Genomic DNA, 21,686 nt, shown 5'->3' with positions numbered 1-21,686 from the left:
TCCAAACTCTTGAGACTGTCTTTTTTTTCCTCCTTGTTCGTGTTGTAATGAGTTTAGGGTTATAGAAGATTTTTTTCTTTTTCTTTTTCTTTTTTTTTTCTTTCTTTTTTTTTTTTTTTTTTTTGAGACGGAGTTTCGCTCTTGTTACCCAGGCTGGAGTGCAATGGTGCGATCTTGGCTCACCGTAACCTCCGCCTCCTGGGTTCAGGCAATTCTCCTGCCTCAGCCTCCTGAGTAGCTGAGATTACAGGCACACGCCACCATGCCCAGCTAATTTTTTGTATTTTTAGTAGAGACGGGGTTTCACCATGTTGACCAGGACGGTCTCGATCTCTTGACCTTGTGATCCACCCGCCTCGGCCTCCTAAAGTGCTGGGATTACAGGCTTGAGCCACCGCGCCCGGCTATAGAAGATTTTTTCTTAAATCTGCAGAAAATATTACTGATTCATTTCCTCATGAATTGTTGAATGCTTGACTGGGCTCCTAAAACGCAGTCTGTGATTAGGTCCTTGACAACAGCATTGAAAATGGTAATTTGTCCATAAAGTAGTGAAGAAGTGGTCATAGGAAATCTAGTTCTCATTTCCCCATCCTTACTACCCTGATAGATTGAATTCTTTAAAAAGCAATGGTTCCATAATGCTGGTGACTTTACATGTCTGTCTGCTGAAATTTTAAATTTTCACGGAATGAAGACTTATCTTCTGTTTCAATTCTCTTCAAATACAGTTCCAGGAGTAGCAGTGTTCACTTTAACTTGATGAATTGTTGCCATCGCTTTTGTTACCCTTTGCCCTCTCTGCTGCGATTTATTCTTTTTTCCTTTTTCCTCTATTTTGCATCTCATAATTTGAAGTTTCAGAAAAGAAAGAAGAAAACTTAGGGAAATGCAGATTCTCACTAAAGCCAGTTCGAAACCTTAAAGTTTCAGTTTAAATGTCATTGTAGTAAAACAACAAAAAAAAAATGACAGCAAAAGAATAAAAATTGTAAAATCTTAGAGAAAGGGAAAAGAGGAAAGGAAATATTAACAGATGCAAAAAATTAACAAAGGGTTTCAGGACACAAAGCAGATAAAAGACGTATTCCTGGCATAGCAAAAAGAAGGAAGATTAAAAAAAAAAAAAAAAAAAAAAAGGCCCTGTCAGGATGGGATATAGATGAGAACAAGCCTGTTCATTCTGCAGAATCCATGTGAGATTCAGTCTTAGAAGAGCCAGAAACCATGGAAAGCAAGGTTGAGGTGTGGAGCTAAAATATCATTATTCATGTACACATTCTTGAGTAAGTGCTTTCAGGGGTAACCTGTAAGAGAGTGAGGGAAGCAAGAGAGAGAAAGAAAAAAAGCTGAGTAAGAATGTGGTTTGAGGTGACATCTGGGTTTAGTCTGATCCCCCTGGGCACTTTGATGTGTAAATTGCACTGCAATCATTCTGCTTGAGACAAGGGGTCTTTGTACCTAGATCCCAGTTTTTGCTTTTGAGCAAGGGCAGCTTTGGTTGTCCTAGGGCAATTCTCTTGGAGAAGTTATGGATATTAGCCATTGGCCAGAGCAGGGGAAGTTCCTAGGGGATGAGCAAATCAAATACACATGTAAAGTGCACCCTAGGAAACCTGGATGGTTCACTAAGATCAAGGGACATGCTTCAAAGGCCATGGGGAATAATTGGATACTCCAAGGACTCTTTCTACACAACCCAAACAACCAGGTAACTACAAGTCCTGGTTCTTAAGCACCTACTTCCTCTCTTGATAATACTTCTTAATAGAGAATGTGAATTAGAGAAAATCTTAGATCCAGAGATGCAAGCAACTAAGTGAATATCTTCATATGAAATTCTGAACTTCATCATCCACCATCCTCCATCCCATCCTTAAAATTTAGTCAAGCATATGCACTTGTGTAGGAAATTTGACAATTCTGAAGAAACTGAATGGTTCAGAGAAAGGAACTTGGATCTGGACAAACAACACTGCTATCCACCCCACCTCACCATCTACCTCACAGTGAAGCATACTGGTTAATGAGCCTTGCCCATTCACATAGAAATTCCAAGAAGTATTTTGGTGTCTTGCTCTTAACTAGCCCAGCATAACTTGGTTTTTGAGAAAAAGTCCTTACCATGAAGTACGCAATACAAACAAACAGACACACGGCAGAAAACAGGAGAAAATTTTAAAAATTGTAATTATTATCTGCCTTTAAGTAAGGAGAAATATTTTATCCATGAAAGAGAGAAGATGATGCTATGAGAAGAAAAATAAATGGAGAATAAGAGCTCTAGAAAATAAACTTCTTTTGTTTCCTAGAATAATAGGTTAAATGAGTTACAAGGTAAAGTTGAGAAAATCTTCCAGATTATGCAAATCTTCCAGCATATGTAAAATTTACAGATTTTTATCTCTATTTTCTATTTTATATTCGTGTTGTCATAATCTGGAAGATTTACATAATCTGGAAGATTTTCTCAATTTTATAGAAAAAGTAAATGTATAAGGGACTTTGACATTTAATTTAAAAGTTATACTATCTTAATAATTGATGTTCTAGAAAGAGAGAACCATGAAATCAGGGAAAGGAAAATATTAAAAAACATTTGGAAATATTTCCAGAACTGAATCACATAAATTTGCCTATAGAATATACACAATAATAAAAGAAAAAAGACTTACAGTGACACTATAGTAATGGAATTTCAGAGATAAAAAGAAGATTTAAAAGTTTCTAGTAAGTGGCTGGAGGTGGATACAAGTGGGAAGTAGATCACATACCAAAAATTAGAAATAATGTATTTTATGATAGAAATATTGGAAAATGAAAGTCAATGGGACAGTGCTTTCAGATTATGAGTTTTTCAACATAAAATTCTATACCAAGCCAAACTACTAACCATGTATCAGGATAAAATAAAGTTATGTTTCAGACATGCAATGTCTCAATAAATTTGTCTCCAAATCGTTTCAGTAAACTATCAGAGGACTCCAGCAGAGGAAAGAATTAAATCAAGAAAGAGAATTATGAACAAGGAAATGTGGTTTTAATCAGAAAAGTGGGTAAGGACCATGCTAGTATAACAGCTGTAGTGTAGATGAAGAGAAGGGCCAATTTGGATTTCAGCATTAAGAAGAGGGTTACCTAGAAATTAAAAATTCAAGAAAAAATTGAAATAGATTACCTGATATGTTTGAATATTTTATTTTTAAAAAAGCTTTACTCATAGGCATGAAGGGTTTTCATGGAAGCACTGGAAAAAATACGGATAGGTATATAGAAATCTCTAGCAGGGAAAAAATGGGACATGATTATAAACACAGGCTGAGATAATGCTCAAGAAAGAAAATGCAATCCTAGTACACTATTTGGCTTTGCTGTTAATAACATTTGAGTTATAAATGTGTAAACAGTAAGTACTGATCAAAATGGGTGAGAAGATAAATGGTTTTGTCATGTAAGCAAGTTATATACTCATCTGGGATACACAAAACTCAATACAAATTTCTAAAATTGATAAATTAAGAAAGAGCAATAAAAACGTGTCATGCAGAAGTAAGAGGTAAATATGTGAAAAGCAAATATATTAAAACTGAATGTTCTGAAGCAGGTTAGCTGGAACATACATAGGCGAAAGCAGAGAATATATGATTTTGGTTCTATAATTGTTCATACTATTTGCATTATCTTGATAAAAAAATTGTGAGCCAATAAAAAGTAATTACATTCTCCTTCAGCTAAATAATATAATAATATATATGTTTTAATATCAGTAACAAAGAAAAGAGTCTCCTACATTTTGGGGTGTGGTAATTCAAAATTAATTTAGGCTACTTTCAACTTTTATGTACAATAATATAGAATATTTGTGAAGTGTGAAAAATTTGTGTGATATATTGAAATTAATTTCATCTTTGAGAGAGGTATACTATCCAGTTGATAAAATTCATGTCAGCAGAATATTAGAAATCAATGTAAATGTCACGTAATAGTTATTTAGTAAATGAATGAATTCATTTTAATAATACAAGAGAAATTGACTTTTTCCAAAATTTAGTATATTCTATAAATTAGCTTTAAGTTTAATGTTAAATTGCTTAATTGTTCTCAAATAATGACTGGACATTTTGTACTTCCCACTCTCATTTTGAAGATGTTCATATCACCTGAGTGAAGAAAAAATTCGAGCAGGAGTAACTTGCTCACAAGTTTGTAGTTCTTGGAAACTAGTTTAATGTTATTAAGTGTCTATAACCACATAGTGGTTCCGTTTTGTAGACTCAATAAGTAAATCCCAGTCCTTTTCAATGGAAGATTTTCCAATAAAGTGGAGAACTTTTACCAAGGCACAACCGTTGAGTGTTTCATGAGATGACCCATTAGTAAACATGTATTGATTAGGGACCCACTAAGATGCTAACGTGGTGTTAGGTGCTGGTGAAGAACACTGGCTGATAAATACATGGGACATTTTCTGCAGGCTTTTTATATCTCATATGTTCTTTGAAATATCTAAAACCACAATATAGAGAGTTATTTGGTAAATGTGAAGTAGCATTTTGTTCTCAAATAAAAAGTGTGACATCAATGTGTTCTGTGTTTAGGGATTTACTGATGGAGACCTACTAAAAATCCAGTTTGGAGGTGCGAATGTCTCTGGATTTCAGATCGTGGACTACGATGATTCCTTGGTGTCTAAATTTATAGAAAGATGGTCAACACTGGAAGAAAAAGAATACCCTGGAGCACACACAACGACAATTAAGGTTTGCTTTAGTTTCTGCTTTTTTCCTTTTTCTTTTCTATGTGAGGAGAGAGAAGGGCCTTGGCAAATATGGAAGAAGGAGAAAATAATAAAGGGACTAGAGAACATGGTTCAAAACCTGGCAAACATGCTGACTGCTAAATGTATTTTTCACATTTTTATGGTTTAAGTAAAGCTGTTAGAGCTTTGCTGTATTACTCTTGTTTTCTACTTCCTTATGCCTATGAAAATTTATAATGAATCATTCATTCATTTATTAATCCATTTGGCATGTTTCTTGAGTGGATTCTAAGCCAAGCACTTTTGCGGTAAATAAAGACAGGAATAATGTCCCTGCTCACAGTTAAATGAAAGAAAGACAATAAGCATTGACAAAAGAATGACCTGAAGGAAGAGACCAGCAAATTCTTAGTGACATAGAAGGGGCCGGGAATTTTTATGCTGAGATCTGAAGAATAAGGGAAAATTTTACCCTGACTTGCTGTTTAGAAAATTATGTTTGCAAATAAATTAAAGAACAGTAGGTGTCAGTTTGTTTCTAATCTTCAAAAAGCCAACCCGGAGACAGTTCTTTGTTCAGTCAGTAAACATATGGCCACAAAAAGTGTCTCTCTGTGTGTGTGTGTGTGTGTGTGTGTGTGTGTGTGTGTGTGTAAAATAACTGCTAATGAGTAGTCTGGTCTCTTGAATACATTAAAAAGAAGATAAAAATCTCAATTTATCTTAATAATTAAAACATAACTTTAATGCTTTATGGAATCAAACAAAAAATTTTTGAATGCTAAATATTATTTATTGCTCAGGTATAAAAGCTACACAGATTCATTTTTGTTCTCAATGAGTTTGGACACAAGGTCTTCACTTGTTTATTTGATGCATTTTATTGGGTATACACATGCAGGCACGAATTTAACTTTTAATAGTCAATGTTTTTGTTGTCGATAGGAAGGTTGTTTTTTTTTTTCCTTCTGTTGGTAACCTTACTGAGAGCAGAGTTAAGATGACAGCTTGGCTTAGGGTAGTCTAAGGAGTGAGTGGGTTGAAAGATAAGATGATGTCCACATTCTTTGTGAAAATTAAGAGCAAAAGTTGAAAAATTATAGAGTAATTTTCTTTGGATATTATAAAGTGATTGTATATGAATAAGGCAGGATAGCATTATTTCAGTTGCTCTCACAGTTCAGCATGAATATAAATCATAGAGACGTAGACATGATAGATGCATGTCTGTCTATGAGATTGGTCCTAGGAAAGGATTAGAAATGTGAAATTCTCTACTTTTGGGTTTATAAATGGATCTTTTAATTTTTAACTCAATTTTGTAAAAGCATTCCATAGGATTTTAAAGAATAACATCAAGTTATTTTTTCAAAAAACGAGGTGACTTCCTGTTTGGTGACCTTAATTGAGATTCAGAGTTTCTACTGTTTATACCATGGAGGTACTTTCATGGAACCAGGCTTCTGAGTGGGTAGATGGACACCCAGAGCCTTAGCTGGTGTCAGTGTATGTCTCCGTCTGTGCCTAGAAGTAAGGCCTAACTGCTGATCTCATTCTGTGAAATTGCAGGCTCCCGTCCATTCAGAGATGGTGCCATGTAAGTTCCCTGATGGTGTGGATGTTATCTTCCAATGGAGCCAGGATGCTCCTTTTGAATACTCTGTCAGTCATTGCGCTGCCCCCTACTGCTGCCTGCTGGGAGAAAAATGAAAGCAAAATGAAATTATGTTTTTCTCCTAGGAGTCATACCATTATTCAAGTTCATGTGTCTTGCACCAAAATGCAAGATGAATTTGAGGTATGAGAGATGTTTGGCAATGCATTCTGTTAAAACTTTTGCCAAAACCTAGTGCCAGATTTCACTGTGCCGAGAACCTGTGTTGTGACCTTTCTTGCTCCCTTCCTGCTGCAGCATTTCCCCTCCATAGTGCCTCCCTTTTGGTGGCTTCTGCCAATTTTCAGAGGGATCATGATGCGCCTTCACTGAGGGGTGTTTCAAAGAACCTAGACTTAGCCTGCGAATCACTATTTGACCCTGGGTCCAGGAGTCTCATCTGTACAATGCAGTAATGACCATTAATTCCCAGGTTGCTGTGAGGATTAGATAACACTTGCAAATGGTTAGCACAGCTTTGGAAACACAGGTGCCTATAAGGGCTAATTTGTTTTCCCACCCATTTCCTAAAATGAGAGCATTTCAGCCAATTTCAAAAGTCGATCCCAACTTTAACATTTTATAATGCCTCTAACTCTACCCCAGAGGTATATTTTATGAGGTCCCTAAAGCTTCATAAAAATTACCGAAAATCTGTGGGGAGAATTTGTTTGGAGAGGGAGTTTATCCTCACACAGAAATGTGTTATGTACCAGGCCAGAAACGAAGTATAAAGAAATGAAAAGTTTCTTTCAGAATCCAGCCTAAAGAAGGAGACAAACATATCAATCAGCAAATACAATAGAGTGATGCGTAAAAAATATGCCAGTTTCTTGGTCATGATTATGACAATGTATGGAAAGAGATCAAGGAAGGCTTTTGCCAGAGGGATGCCTGTGCAAGGCTTTGCACATGGTTGAGAAGGAAGAAAAAAATGTATGGGAAGTTGCTTGGGGAAGTGCAAAATCTACAGAGGCTCAAAGTAATGTAACAACATGACAGATCCAGGGAACTGCACATGTGTTGCTGCTGCAAAAATGTAAACATCTGGGGCAAATGAGGGGGCTCATGTTAATGAAATTACAAGTGGTAAGGTTCTTCAATTGTCAACAGATGTGGAAGGTAGTAATGACAAGATAATATTTTCATAATTATTTTTGCTTCCAGACAAAAGAAAGAAAAAAATCTATATAGGAGATTATATAGTATCTTCTAAATACAAACAAGGAACATAGTCTCAATATATTATTTCCTCACAGAAAGGGAGCAAAATATTTCTAATGATATTATTTGCAATGAGGTTATTTCCTTTCCTGTTGTCTTTTGGGTGACTGACTTAATCAGGTACATTGCCTGATAATTCATATCACATTTTACTACTCAACAATAAAAACTAGTGCTATCAGCATAAAAATATATAAAAATACAGCTCATTGCATCAAATTATTTTCAGGGTAGGCTTTAGGAATTATAGAAGTTATATCAAATTGTGGGACTAAAAAATAAATAATTATTGAAAGTTTTCATATTCCCCTAAAGATAAATCAGCTTCCCTAGTTTTCAAATTAAAATAAATTTTATTCAATAAATACAAGTAAAATCTTAAATAAAGTTAAATATTTAACATACTTTAATAACCACCAAATATAAATTGCAATGTTTAAATTTCTTCATTCTTACATACTATACAAAAAATAACTTAAGTTGTGGCACTGAGAGTTGAGATCTGACTGTCTTTTACTAATTTGCTATTTGGGGCAACATTCATTTATTCATTGATTAATTCATTTACTCACTTGACACATATTTATTGTCTACTCCATGGCAGGCACTGTTCTAGAGGTCAGAGAAAAGACGAACTCTGTTCCTTAAGGAGATTGCAGTCTTCAGACTAGAAACCAGCAATTATTTTGTAGCATTGATGGAGGTTGTCTGATTGCCATCTTAAACCTATATATTCAAAACTGAACTTTTGATTTTCCACAAACTATTCCTTCAGTGGTCTTTTTATCACAGTTGATGGCAAGTACATCTTTCAGTTATGCTTAGACAAAAACTTGGTCCTTTACCCTTCTCTTTCTCTTGTAAGCTACATCCTATGTGTCAGAAAAGCCTATTAACACTGCCTCACTTCCTACCACCTTCTCTGCAGCCAACCTAAATCCAGCTACCATCATACGATTATTGCAACAGTCTCTAAAATTGATTTCCCTCCTTTCACCCCTGTCCCTGTTATCTTCCATCTTTGTGGTCCTTTGAAAGTATAAATATATTATGTTGTGGTTCTGTTTTAAATGCTCCAATGTCTCTCTGTTTCACGTGGAGTGAAAGAACCAGAGTCATCCTGTTTTCTTATGAGGCTCTGTCACCAAGTCCCATGGACCTACATCTCTGTGCACTGTTTCCCAGGCTCCCTCTGTTTCAGCCACACTGGCCTCCTTGCTGTTCCTCAACCACCCCAAGCACCTTCCTACTTCAGGACCTTTGCACTGGCTGTCTCTTCTTCTTGACTGTTGTCCCCTTAAATATTTGCATGGCTAAGTCTCCCGCACTCAGATCTCTTTCCAATCCAATACACAGTAGTAGGCTGTGTATTTAAAACTGAAACCTTGGCCGGGTGCGTTGGCTCACTACTGTAAGCCCAGCACTTTAGGAGGTCAAGGTGGGCCAGATCACCAGGTCAGAAGATTAAGACCCTCCTGGCTAACATGGTGAAACCCTGTCTCCACTAAAAATACAAAAAATTTTCCAGGTGTGGTGGCATGTGCCTGTGGTCCCAGCTTCTCCAGAGGCTGAGGCAGGAGAACGGCTCGAATCCTGGAAGCAGAGGTTGCAATGAGCTGAGATCATGCCATTGCAGTCCAGCCTGGGGGCAACAGAGTTAGACTCCATCTCAAAACAACAACAACAACAACTAACTGCACTCTTGCCACCATTAAGGTGTGCATCACCCTTTCCCTAATCCAGCATTCCCAATTATTACCTTTTAGTGTACTACTCTTGTCATTCACTTATTCATTGCAGTTAATTATCTCCTCCTATTTTAAAGTAAGTGCCATTAAAAAATACTTTCATCGAGATATCCCAAGCTCCTAGAATAAAGCCCCATACATAGTAACCATTTAATAGAGGATTCCTGAACCAACAAATAGTAAAAAGCAAAGGTACTGTGATATCACCAAGGAGAAGCTCCTAATCCTAATTCTGATGGTAAGAAAAGGTTTCTTAGAGGAACCAATATGTAATTGGAGACCTGAAGAAGTGGGAGTTGGGAGAAAGCATAAGGATCAATGACTCCAGATAAAGGAACTAGGATATATAACATCTCCAGTGCAAGGAAAATATAAATATTTTCATAAGGATAGAGGTTGAACAGAAACAATTTGAAGAAATGCTGCGAAATCACATTTTAGAAATGTGCAAGATCCTGAGGTTTTATGCTTTGTGACATATTAAGGATTTTTTGTCTAATTTGAAGAGTAACAGGGAACTACTAGAGGATAGTACTGATCATGTTTTTGATGCAGCAAGATTACTATGGCTGCGCTGGTGACAAGAGATTGCAGGGAGCACCAGTGGAGGCAGGAAAGCTTTTTGGAAGATATCACAAACAATCAGACAAGAGACAATGGTTGTCTGAATTGTGGTTGTGGCATGGGGATGGAGGGAAACGGATTTGTTACATCTGCTATTTCTCTTGATTTCTTCCTGAATGAAATAATAATTGTAAAGTAATAATCATTCTTATGTAATATACTGATGGAAATTCAGTCCAGAGATATTTGTGGATTGCAAATAAGCCTCTCGAAGGAAATCTGTCTCATCTGTAGCTTATTAATCTTAAATCTCACACAGTGGTTTGCAAAGAGTAAGCACACAATAGATATTTGTAGTAATGAAGAGTAATGAGTTGGAAAATATTAAATAATTAAAGGGAAAATATGACATTATTAATGTGATGAAATATGATTGAGATTTCTGCCATAGATTTCTGCATGTGTTTTTTTGTTGAGCCCTGGCAGAATTATAATGAGTTACTTTAGTTAATGTAGTTATCTGACCTGACCCATCATAGCACCAGGATTTACATGGGAATATTAAAACAGGCATTTTATCTTCCTTAAAAGTAATTTTTGTTTTGAGACAGTCTTGCTCTGTTGCCAAGGCTGGAGTGCAGTGGCACGATCTTGGTTCACTGCAACCTCCACCTGCCTGGTTCAAGCAATTCTCCTGTCTCAGCCTCTGAGTAGCTGGTATTACAGGCACGCACCTCCATACCTGGCTAATTTTTTTTTTTTTTTTTTTTTTGTATTTTTAGTAGACGGAGTTTCACCATGTTGGTCAGGCTGGTCTCAAACTCCTGACCTCATGTTTCGTCCACCTCAGCCTCCTCAAGTGCTGGAATTACAGAAGTGAGCCATGATGCCCTGTCACAAGTAATTTTTTAAAGAGAAAGAGCATAAAGATATTCCCCACTATCTCAAAAATAATGTGTGAATATGTCTATTTTTAGACTGATTTTTAGTATTTTCAATGTCTCCAACATCGTGTAAGGTTTTACTAGCCATTTTACCTTGTAACATAATAACCTTTGTTCAACTTTTGTATCTTCAGTCTCCTACTGGTGTTAAGGAATTCAACAATAATCCATAGCTGACATTTGTGTGGCACTTTAAATAATGACTTTCTCACAAGAATCTCATTTTATTCAGGAAACAACTTCACACGCAGACTCAAACTTTCTTAATTGCTGTCCTAAGAGAGTTATTAAGTCTGCCTGAAAATAGTATAATCTTTTTCAGTTCAGTAATTAGTGTCGTGCATTAAATAGTACCCTAGTGACCTAATAGAATTAATTCTGCTTCTAGAATGTTTTGGCTGACCAAACCAAGGCTTGCAGACTGACACTCGGTATTCCGAATATTACAGCATTTTACCCAACAGAATCTGGAAATATTTAATTCCTTGTATTTTGCAGTTTAAAAAGTGTGTAAATGACTGAAATAAACATAAATTTGATGTGGATGATTTTTTATTTTGCAAACATTAATTTTAAAAAATATGTATATCACACCATTAAAAATAAAAATGTATTATTAATATTTATAATTATAATTCAGGGCATTTGAATTCACATCTCATTTTCATATTTCTTTATCTGTAAAGGGAACAAACAAGTGTTGGTGATCTCTTAGGTTTCCCGCAAATTTCGAATACCATGCTTATATAAAGTGTTAACTTAAGCACTCAGTAAAACATACATTAACATTTCAAATTTTTGCCCAGTCCTTGACATCTCAAGTGATGCATCCATCTTTCAGAGATTGTAGTGAGTTGCAGGTAGGCAGACATCTTCGATCTCCAGGTGCCAAAATTGAAGCCTAAATTACTCTGGTCAATATATATTTTGTTTTTCATAGATCATAAAAATAAAGAACTTTCACCTTGTTGTCAAATTTCTAGAAAGTAGAGAGTTAAGGAGAGAGATTTATTCAACTAACAAATAAAAGATCTGCTTCTAAGGAAGTCTTTACCAATGGCTGAATCAAAACCATAGTGTGCTTTTATCTGAGCATCCTTTTTCTGTCTTGGTAAATCTAATTAGTTTTATCTGAAAATCTGAATTCTTAAGTAACCTAAAGTTTCTGAATATAAAGTCCTTAATCTGTAAGATTTTCAGTCAAGATTAATAGCCAATTTGGGTAATTTAGGCAAAAATATGTTATTTTTAATATATTCCTTTTACATGAAGACTCTTCACAGTAGATTAAAATTATTTTATTATTCCTGGTGAATAATAAAAGATGTTAATTTAGGTTTCTTGCCAATGCAGCTCTCTTTTTACCCTTGGAAAATGTGATAGAGCTTATGTGATTACTAAGGTTTTTATGAAGATTTTTATGCCTTTATTCAGTGAAGTTTCAAAGGGCACATATTCAATATGCTTTACAGTAAATTAAAGATGACCTTATCACAGACAGCTCTTTTCCACAGGGTAGACTGTAGTTGAATTTGAAATTGAGATAAGTGAATAATTTTAAGTTTATAATATATTTCCTCATACTGTTCATTTGTCTTGTGGCCCTATTTAGTTTGGTCACTGTTGGTAATCTTAAAAAAAAAAAAAAAAATCTTTCTTAAAAATGTTCTTATAGGTTTGCCTACTTTTCCTAGAAATCATCATTTTTGACCCTGTTTTTAATTATTTTGTAAAAGGATGAAACTGAGAATTAATACTGCATGATTCTCTAGAGGAATATCATTCAATGTATAATAATTTTTTAAACTAAATAATTGATGCTGTTTTAGAAATGAGTATGTAAAATGTATCAGGCAATAAAACTTTAACATCCTGAAGTATGTTACATAAAACACTATTCTTATGAAAAATAATTGGTGTTAAAGAAATTTCAAAATTGGTAATTCGTTTGGGAAAAACTGATTAAACAGTTACGCTGTTATCGAGGAATCCCTGGGTCTATAATATGTCAATGTGAAAATCATTTTCGGAACTTATTAGATCACAGAACCCTGTTTGTGTGGAGTGGGATAGTGGTTTTCAAAACATTGTAAAAACACACTAGTTTTGCATCAAGATAGATGGTAGCAAAAGAAGAAAAGAATGCAAACCTACTGGTCAATAACTTATATGTATAATGTGTGTGTGTGTGTGTGTGTGTGTGTGTGTGTGTGTGTGTGTCTTCTGTAACCCAACTCAACTTACTTCTGTCTGTAGGGGTGAGGCAAGCTCATCTGGGAGTCCAATTAGCATGCCATGTTGGGGAGTGTGTGTGTGTGTGTGTGTGTGTGTGTGTGTGTGTGAGAGAGAGAGAGAGAGAGAGAGAGAGAGAGAGAGAGAGAAAGAAAGAGGGAAAGGGAGAGAGAAAAAAGGGAGAGAAAAACCTCAGATACAGAAAAACAGAGAGATGGAGAAAGAGATTCAGAGAGAAGCAGGGAGCTGGGAGTAGACAGATGTACAGATAAAAGGGTTTCAGAGCTGGTGCAGACAGGCACCACTGGTGGCCTTTTAGTTGGGTTAAGTGAACAAAAATGGAAAATGAGATAGTGTAGAATGTCAGTCCCATCTACATGTGTGAAATAATGACAAAATGAGCATCTATAAGGTCATTGGTGTATTCCTAATGGGCCAGGAGTGAATCCTGGGAGGGAGTTGGGATTAGACTGGGAGACCCGTGTGTCCATGGCAGGAAGCATTATTCTCCATCCCAGTCAGCTGCCATGCACATGTGTGAGGCTGAGTAGAAGAGACCACCAAGTCATCATCCAGGGGCCAGGATGCATATTTTACAACTCATCAAGCTTCTCATTTAAGATACATCTACTTGGTTGATAAAGTACTTACCAAATAAGGTAACCAACTATCCCAGTGTACCTCGGATTGAGAAGTTTCCTGGGACCCAAGACTTCTCCCTGCAAAATTGTGACAATCAAAGGCAATCTGGGGCAATCTGTTACCGTAATTACCTCAGAATCACAGAGATCTGGATTCAAATCCACTTTTGCCACACATTTTGGTAAAGCTGAGTAAAATGAAAGTTACTTAAAATCTTCACCTATCGAATTGGAATGAAAACAGTTGTTGCATAGGGATTTTTTATACTTCTAGGAAGTTACATACTTCAGTCTTGTCAAGAAGAAAACTAGGTAAACATGAACTTTTTCCCCCACCTTCATTTTCAACACTCGTATAGACAAAAGCAGCATTGCTCTCCCTATTTTACTAAGCAACCTTAGACACTAATACTTCAGTTCACTTGCCCAGGGCAATAGAACAGTAAGCAATAAAATCTGGGCTTGAGCCCTCTCTTCTGATGAATGCAATGCTTTGTAAACTATAGTTAACTAAATTCAAGTGTTAAATAAATTTTCTGTGAAAGTGGCCATTCATGGGAAATGTAACACTTTCATAGTACTTAAATATTAGTACTTTTTCTTTGAATATTTTTTTAAAAATTATTATGATGTGGATAATGCCTTTAGAAAAAGATGCTGTCATTATGATAATCCATGAAAGTTTATCCTGTAGCCTACTTATCCTCTTTTATGTTCATTAAATTTGAGATATACACAGAACTTCTTTTCATTCAGCCCTTTTTGTGGTGTTAAAATACTGTTTTCTGGGTATCAGAGATTACAGTAATGCATTATTGACTGGTTTGGGTGATGTCTATTGAACATAACAAACATGTCTAAAATGTATATTTTATTTTATTTTTAAAAACTAAGTCTTAATAAACATACATTCATACATTTAAAACGAAGTAAAAAGCATATTTGGAAAATGGGCCATAAAAACAGTTTCACAGATTTCTTCTTAATGTGTGGCTATAATGTGATTGTGATGTAGAACTACAAAGCATAATGGTACCCCACTGAAATATAAATTTCCAACGCAACTGAAGGATTTCACAGAACATAAATACAGAGGCAGAGATGAAGCATTTGTTTTCAAAGAAGAAGATAGTTACATTGCCATCATACTGCTTTCAAATTAATTTGCATCTAGTTTAATGAATGGTAGAATAAAACTGAAATATTTAACCATCCAATCAAAAATGTGAACGTATTTGTTTAGAAAAATAAATGAGCCATACATGCAGAACATAAACAAAAAAGAACCCTGAATACAGAAGCTGTTGATTTTCTCTCAGTTCAGAATTGTGTTTCTGTGATTGTGACTTTTAATTTAAAATGGTAATAGGCTTAAGACTTGATTCATTTTGAGCATTTGAAAAAGGTTGAAAGGATTTTCACTCTTAATGTGTGCATACTCTGAATCATAATTATAATATGCTGCATGGATCTAAATGCTTTCAGTTCATTCAAGCTCATCATATTTTCTTAATGAAGTTAACCAACATTTGTAGACCTCAAACACATATAGTAGATGGCTTTATAGCTTTCCCCTAGTAATGTGATCAACCTAAGTCAAAAATTTTGGATTTTAGCTATTAACATAATTTCCATACAAACTGTAATATTTAAAAATATTCAACTTATTCAATTTAAGTTACATTTCTTTTTCAGAGACCTAGACAATATTTTAAGAATTATTTTGGCAATAAACTTATTACTGTATAAAAAACAAATGAATCAATGGGTTTCTTCCTTTAGAATAGAAACAAGCATACAAGGAAGCAGATACATCTCAATGAGATATTTCTTATTTGCTTCAAGAAGTCTTTTCTTAAGTAGATGTTCTGTATTGTCATATCAGGAGGAAAACAGAGTATGGGAGCTTAGTGGTTTTACTGTTAGATGGCTTGTCTTTTTTCCATGGCAAGGATGATAAGATTTTCAGAAGGAATTTAGAGAAAGAGAAGTGTGTGGAGGTCTGGGTATTTGGAGAAGACCAAGATGAAATTACCATTTTTGTCAAGTGGAAGACCTGAAATACTAAGGAACTGAGAAGGATTCTTTGGTAATGCTGAGTACTTGTTTGGGGTTTGTGGTCAAGAATTTAGCACGTCACAAAGTCAATATGGTACAGTATTGCCTTTTTTTGTCCCATGCCTCATCATACTTTTTATACCTACAGATTGAAAAATAATGACAGAAAATTCAGTGAAACTTTAATGTCGAACTGTAATTAATCTTTAACAACGACAGCACCAATCATTTGACAAACGGCAGTATATATACATACACATACTACTACTTATCCAGACACTGACGATGCCTGATGCGTGTGGTATTAATCTGCTTGGCCCCAGAACCTGTAATAATTCTGCTGTCCCACTGTGATATGAATGCCATAAGTTTGGAACCAATGTTACCATAGACTTTTGAAGCATGGAGGCATGGGGCATAGAAATTATGATGTTTTGTGATTCCTCTACTTGCTTACCAGAATCGCCTAGGGGAGCCTAAATAGACACCCTAAGACCATTGCAGATCTGTGTGAGCATGACCAGGGTTGAATTAGAGACGAAGAATCCTGAAATTAATCCGTATTCCTTCTGCATTGACAAATGAACTTCTTATTAGACCTTAAAAAATATTAACTGTTCATTTAATAGTTTTGTATATCACCATCACAGGCTATAAATTGAGGCTGTAACAGGAAGCAGGGTAGAAAAAAAAAAGAAAAAGAAAAAGAAACATTGACACAGTTATTATGTGAAAAGGTCTCACCTGAAATAGCTGAGACATTAACATAATCGAAAATGTTTAGAGTCAAGACCACGTTTCCTATTCCCCATGTTCTGTAATGCTTCTCTTCAGTTCTTAGGTTTCTAGATGCAGAAATTGTATTTAAATTCTTGGACTTTTATGTGGTATCATGTGATGAGCAACTGCGGTCTTGATTGCCAGTGTGCAGTGAGTGTCTGAATTTTCTCCTATTCTTACGAAATGTGTGTGATTCTTTGCAGTATACTTCTGCTCTCACCTATGATGCCGTTCAAGTGATGACTGAAGCCTTCCGCAACCTACGGAAGCAGAGAATTGAAATCTCTCGAAGGGGGAATGCGGGAGACTGTCTGGCGAACCCAGCAGTGCCCTGGGGACAAGGTGTAGAAATAGAACGGGCCCTCAAACAGGTCAGTCACTCAAAATAATTGTTAAGATTATTAATATCTTAAATCATATCCTGACTTCATATGGCCATTAATGTTTCCTTCCTGCTGAATTAGTCATCCTTGTCTTATTCCTTATGTTTAATATACAGGCGATGTTCTTTTCTAACAACGCAAAGGTAGGTTGAAGAGAGAAATAAACCTTACCAATGTCATTTTCTTCACTTCAGCTGGTGAAAGTAAATCTGTACAGTGTGTATATTTGGTTGAGGTCAATTTACAACTCTGCTCCTTTCCCATTTCCTTATTAGGTTCAGGTTGAAGGTCTCTCAGGAAATATAAAGTTTGACCAGAATGGAAAAAGAATAAACTATACAATTAACATCATGGAGCTCAAAACTAATGGGCCCAGGAAGGTAAATCCTTAGTGATTTAAAGGCAGTTCTATGTGAGGAGGTGAGTTAGCTAGCCTATGATCTCACCTTTCCAGAGAGTTCTGGAGATGTGTATTTATAGAGAGATTAATGATTTCCAGAAACAGATATATTTTGAAGTTTTTTTTTCTTTTTTTTTTCCCCTAAAGTCTGTTTATTTCTGGTAAGTAACATTAAATTATAATTTTAGAGATAATTGTAAGTAGAGCTGTTGAACTTTAATTTTTTAGACTGAAGCAGAAGTCTTTAGTGAAAAGAGAAAGAACAATTGTTGAAGGTTTATGGTTCAGAAGACAAAAAGTAGCTGGTGCAAATATGTATGTAACAGTTCAATTCAACATCAACCTTTTAACTGTTTAGGCTCAAATGCCATCATTTGGATTTTATTTGCATTTCTATATGATCACTCCCAAACAGTTACTCATAGAGAATATGAAAAGTGAACATGGAGACAAGTAATTTTTAAGATTTTTTAATAGTTCCTTTCATTCCTGTTAGATTCACATATAGAAAAGACATTTCTGTTTAGAAGAAGCCCAGTTAATGTGGGTCCAATTTCAGATTCAGACATGGCTTTGAAAATAATTACATGCTTTGCTAATAGACAAGTTATTTATCCATATGTCTGTCTGCTGTAACCTTTTCCAGATTGGCTACTGGAGTGAAGTGGACAAAATGGTTGTTACTCTTACTGAGCTCCCTTCTGGAAATGACACCTCTGGGCTTGAGAATAAGACTGTTGTTGTCACCACAATTTTGGTAATTTCCTACATATGCTTATGTTTACTTTGTATTTCCTTATGGATAATATCTGCAGGGGTAGCTATTTATAATTTAGGAAAATAGTATCTGTTTTGCTTCTTTTGCAATGTTTTATCATTTATTGCATACTTACTCTGTTAAAAGGAATACACAAGATCTAGCTAAAGCATTCAAAGTGTTTCCTGTTTCTTTAAGGAAGAAGCCCAGTTAATGTGGGTCTAATTTCAGATTCAGACATGGCTTTGAAAACGATTCAATGCTTTGCTAATAGACAAGTTACAGTTTAACTAAATAGATAATTCATACCCTGGTGCTGACATCGGTGAATAATTGGGAAATGTCTCGAAGAATGTTCCTCATATTTCTGCAAGCTCTTTACCTTTCCATTCCCACCCAATGCTGTGTAAATTCTATCTTTCCATCTGTTACATGATTTCACAATGATGTCAAGTTGTCTTTATTCTATCTAATGAAAGATGGTCTTCTTAAAGGCAAGGATGATTTCCCTTCTTTTACTCCAAGTTTCAGCAATCGTTGTCGCATAGCTAGTAAACACTGAATGCATATTGAATGAATAAGGAAAAATTGAGCTGGATCTTCAACACCCAGGCTTTGGATAGATGGAAGAGACATGTGGATCACCATGACAAGCTGTTGGTGAAATGAAAAGGAAAAAATGGTGTTCATTATAGGACAGGATTTTGTGACAAAACTAGTTTTTCTTTTCTTTTACAAAAAAAAAAAAAAAAAAAAAAATAGCCTTAGCAGTGAAGTTGTAACTTTGTGTGATTTATTCTCCTAATATTGATAAGCAAATATAGAGATATTGATAAGGGATTTGAATTAAAATATTGGTAGCAATTGAACGTCTCTTAATAAGTGCGAATTAGACATTTGAGAATTTTTGCCTTTATCATGCCATTGAGATGAACTATCTCATTGAAACCCCAAATATCCGTGGTGCCACTTTCCAGTGGAGAATATTGGACTGTGTTGATTCATTTTTTCTTGCTTCATTTTTTCTTATGTTTACAGGGGGAAGCTACTCTCTAGCTATCCTTGTAGCATCATTCTAGGATATTGTATCTCACAGATGAAGTGAGACCTGAAGCCTGCGGGGGTAGAATCAGTACATCATCATGACAGTGATCCTTTCAGTCTGTGTATCAGTGGCCATGAACCTGATTTCCACATGAATCTTATCTTTGGGACAGCAGTGACACAGGGTTTTGGGTGAATACTGGATTTGGGATCGGCATAACCTTAATCAAGGATAAGGGTGTGGTGAATCCAAACTTGAATAAAATAGGTGTTGAGCAGTAATATTTTGCTCTGCATCCTAGTAATTACAAACATGGCTAGGGATCATACAGTTTATGATTTTGAATATTTTCTTCACTCTGGTATGGTTAGGTACAAGTCATCATAATGAAATATAATGATAGATATTCAAAGACTTTTGGGGGGGAAGCATTATGCTTAAATTATTCCTCCATGGTTGTTTGTTCACCATCCACGTTCTTCATTGACTCTGGCTAACAGGTAATCACTAAACCAGAAGCTTTGATTCAATGAGAGTACATCATTAACACAGATATTTTGATCCGCTAAAGCAAAGTCTTTTCATATAGGAATCTCCATATGTTATGATGAAGAAAAATCATGAAATGCTCGAAGGCAATGAGCGCTATGAGGGCTACTGTGTTGACCTGGCTGCAGAAATTGCCAAACATTGTGGATTCAAGTACAAGTTGACAATTGTTGGTGATGGCAAGTATGGGGCCAGGGATGCAGACACGAAAATTTGGAATGGGATGGTTGGAGAACTTGTATATGGGGTAAGTATAGCTCTTCTCCTAGATAAAGTCATTCCATTTGAATTGTTGTTGACAGACTGCTTCCTCTCCCTGTGAAGTACCTATGTGTGAGGTTGTTGATTTCCCACATTACTCTAGAAACACTATGTTGTTGATTTGTGAACATCTGAAAGATTGAAGTTGAAGCCAGAAGTAGACATACAGATTAACTGAGACAGACATTTCATCTCTCCTGAAGCATATGGGCCATATGTATTATCAAAAGGCTATGAATGCATAGATGCAGTGCACATGTGTAATGATCATAGTCAACCCAGATGGGTACATTGTGTATTCGTAAGAGGAGGAAGGGTATTGGGGGAATAATTCCTTTTTGTTTTTTCTTTACTGGGACTGTACCAGGGAAATAATAATTATTGACATTTCTCTGATTTCCTCTCCTTTTTCTTTGATCCAGTGATATAACCATGATTCCCTTTTCACCATGACTTCAGGTACTATTACTTTACTTTTTTTCCCTTACAGAAAGCTGATATTGCAATTGCTCCATTAACTATTACCCTTGTGAGAGAAGAGGTGATTGACTTCTCAAAGCCCTTCATGAGCCTCGGGATATCTATCATGATCAAGAAGCCTCAGAAGTCCAAACCAGGAGTGTTTTCCTTTCTTGATCCTTTAGCCTATGAGATCTGGATGTGCATTGTTTTTGCCTACATTGGGGTCAGTGTAGTTTTATTCCTGGTCAGCAGATTTAGCCCCTACGAGTGGCACACTGAGGAGTTTGAAGATGGAAGAGAAACACAAAGTAGTGAATCAACTAATGAATTTGGGATTTTTAATAGTCTCTGGTTTTCCTTGGGTGCCTTTATGCAGCAAGGATGCGATATTTCGCCAAGGTTGGTTACTCACCTGCTTCAACTTTGTGCATTTTAGGTCTCAAGTAGACATTCATGGTGTTTATGAATTCACTCTAAAGAAGTTACAGCTGCCGAATTCCTGTCCAAGCAGTTTAAGACTCCTGAAGGACATCCTCTTACCTTCGGCATAAGTCTGAGAAATATTTGAACAATGTTCTTTGAATATTGCTCGTTTATTTCCCTGGTGAAATTATACACACCATGGAGAGGCTATAAAATGCATAAGGTTCCTATCATTCCATGCCTTCTTGGAGGGGTACCGTGTTTTTGCTGCATATTCTCATTTTACAGTCATCTGTGTGTTAATCCACAGACCTGTATATGGGAAAATGGGCAACATTATTTATAAATAATGCCTTGTTAGATAAAACTTCATTAGCACACATCCCATCTCTTTTATTTTGTCATCATTAGTTCATGGAAATGGTATGAGAGAGATATTATAAATTTATTTTTTTTTCAAGGTGAGGTTGCTGGATTAATTTAATAGCATATTTTTAACTGCCCACAAATTCCTTGAGGGGACTAATCATTCATTACAAAAAGTGTCCATATTAAATGGTAATACACACATCATGGAATAAACTCACATACCTTTAATCTCATTATGCTACGTTAAATCCCGGCACTAGAATACCTACTTATAATGGATCTACCACAAAGTGCCTATGGATTTTGTTCATGTTGCACATGTGAATAAGAATGATAGCCATGTTTGGCCCTTCAGAGCAATAAATCACACTTTTTCCAGTGTGATTAACATTTAAAGTCAAAATGATTATCAGTCTACTGGCACATTTTAATT

The 21,686-nt window shown here is 35.6% G+C and overlaps 1 protein-coding gene across 6 annotated transcripts in view; it reads left to right on the top strand.

The window, feature by feature from the left end:
- Window positions 1-21,686, top strand: part of GRIA2 (glutamate ionotropic receptor AMPA type subunit 2) — a 144,841-nt gene that overhangs the window by 97,670 nt on the left and 25,485 nt on the right. For all 6 annotated transcript variants that reach the window (XM_074396790.1, XM_074396788.1, XM_074396789.1 and 3 more), the window contains exons 6-11: window positions 4,599-4,760; window positions 16,808-16,975; window positions 17,263-17,367; window positions 18,034-18,144; window positions 19,779-19,985; window positions 20,490-20,860. In XM_074396790.1, coding sequence (XP_074252891.1) covers window positions 4,599-4,760; window positions 16,808-16,975; window positions 17,263-17,367; window positions 18,034-18,144; window positions 19,779-19,985; window positions 20,490-20,860 — 1,124 coding nt within the window. The remainder of the gene's footprint in view (window positions 1-4,598; window positions 4,761-16,807; window positions 16,976-17,262; window positions 17,368-18,033; window positions 18,145-19,778; window positions 19,986-20,489; window positions 20,861-21,686) is intronic.

This window comes from Saimiri boliviensis, chromosome 3 (genome assembly GCF_048565385.1).
Source record: "Saimiri boliviensis isolate mSaiBol1 chromosome 3, mSaiBol1.pri, whole genome shotgun sequence".
Classification (NCBI taxonomy): domain Eukaryota; kingdom Metazoa; phylum Chordata; class Mammalia; order Primates; family Cebidae; genus Saimiri; species Saimiri boliviensis.
Note: the sequence above shows the minus strand (reverse complement) of the source record. Positions and strands in the feature narration are given on the sequence as shown.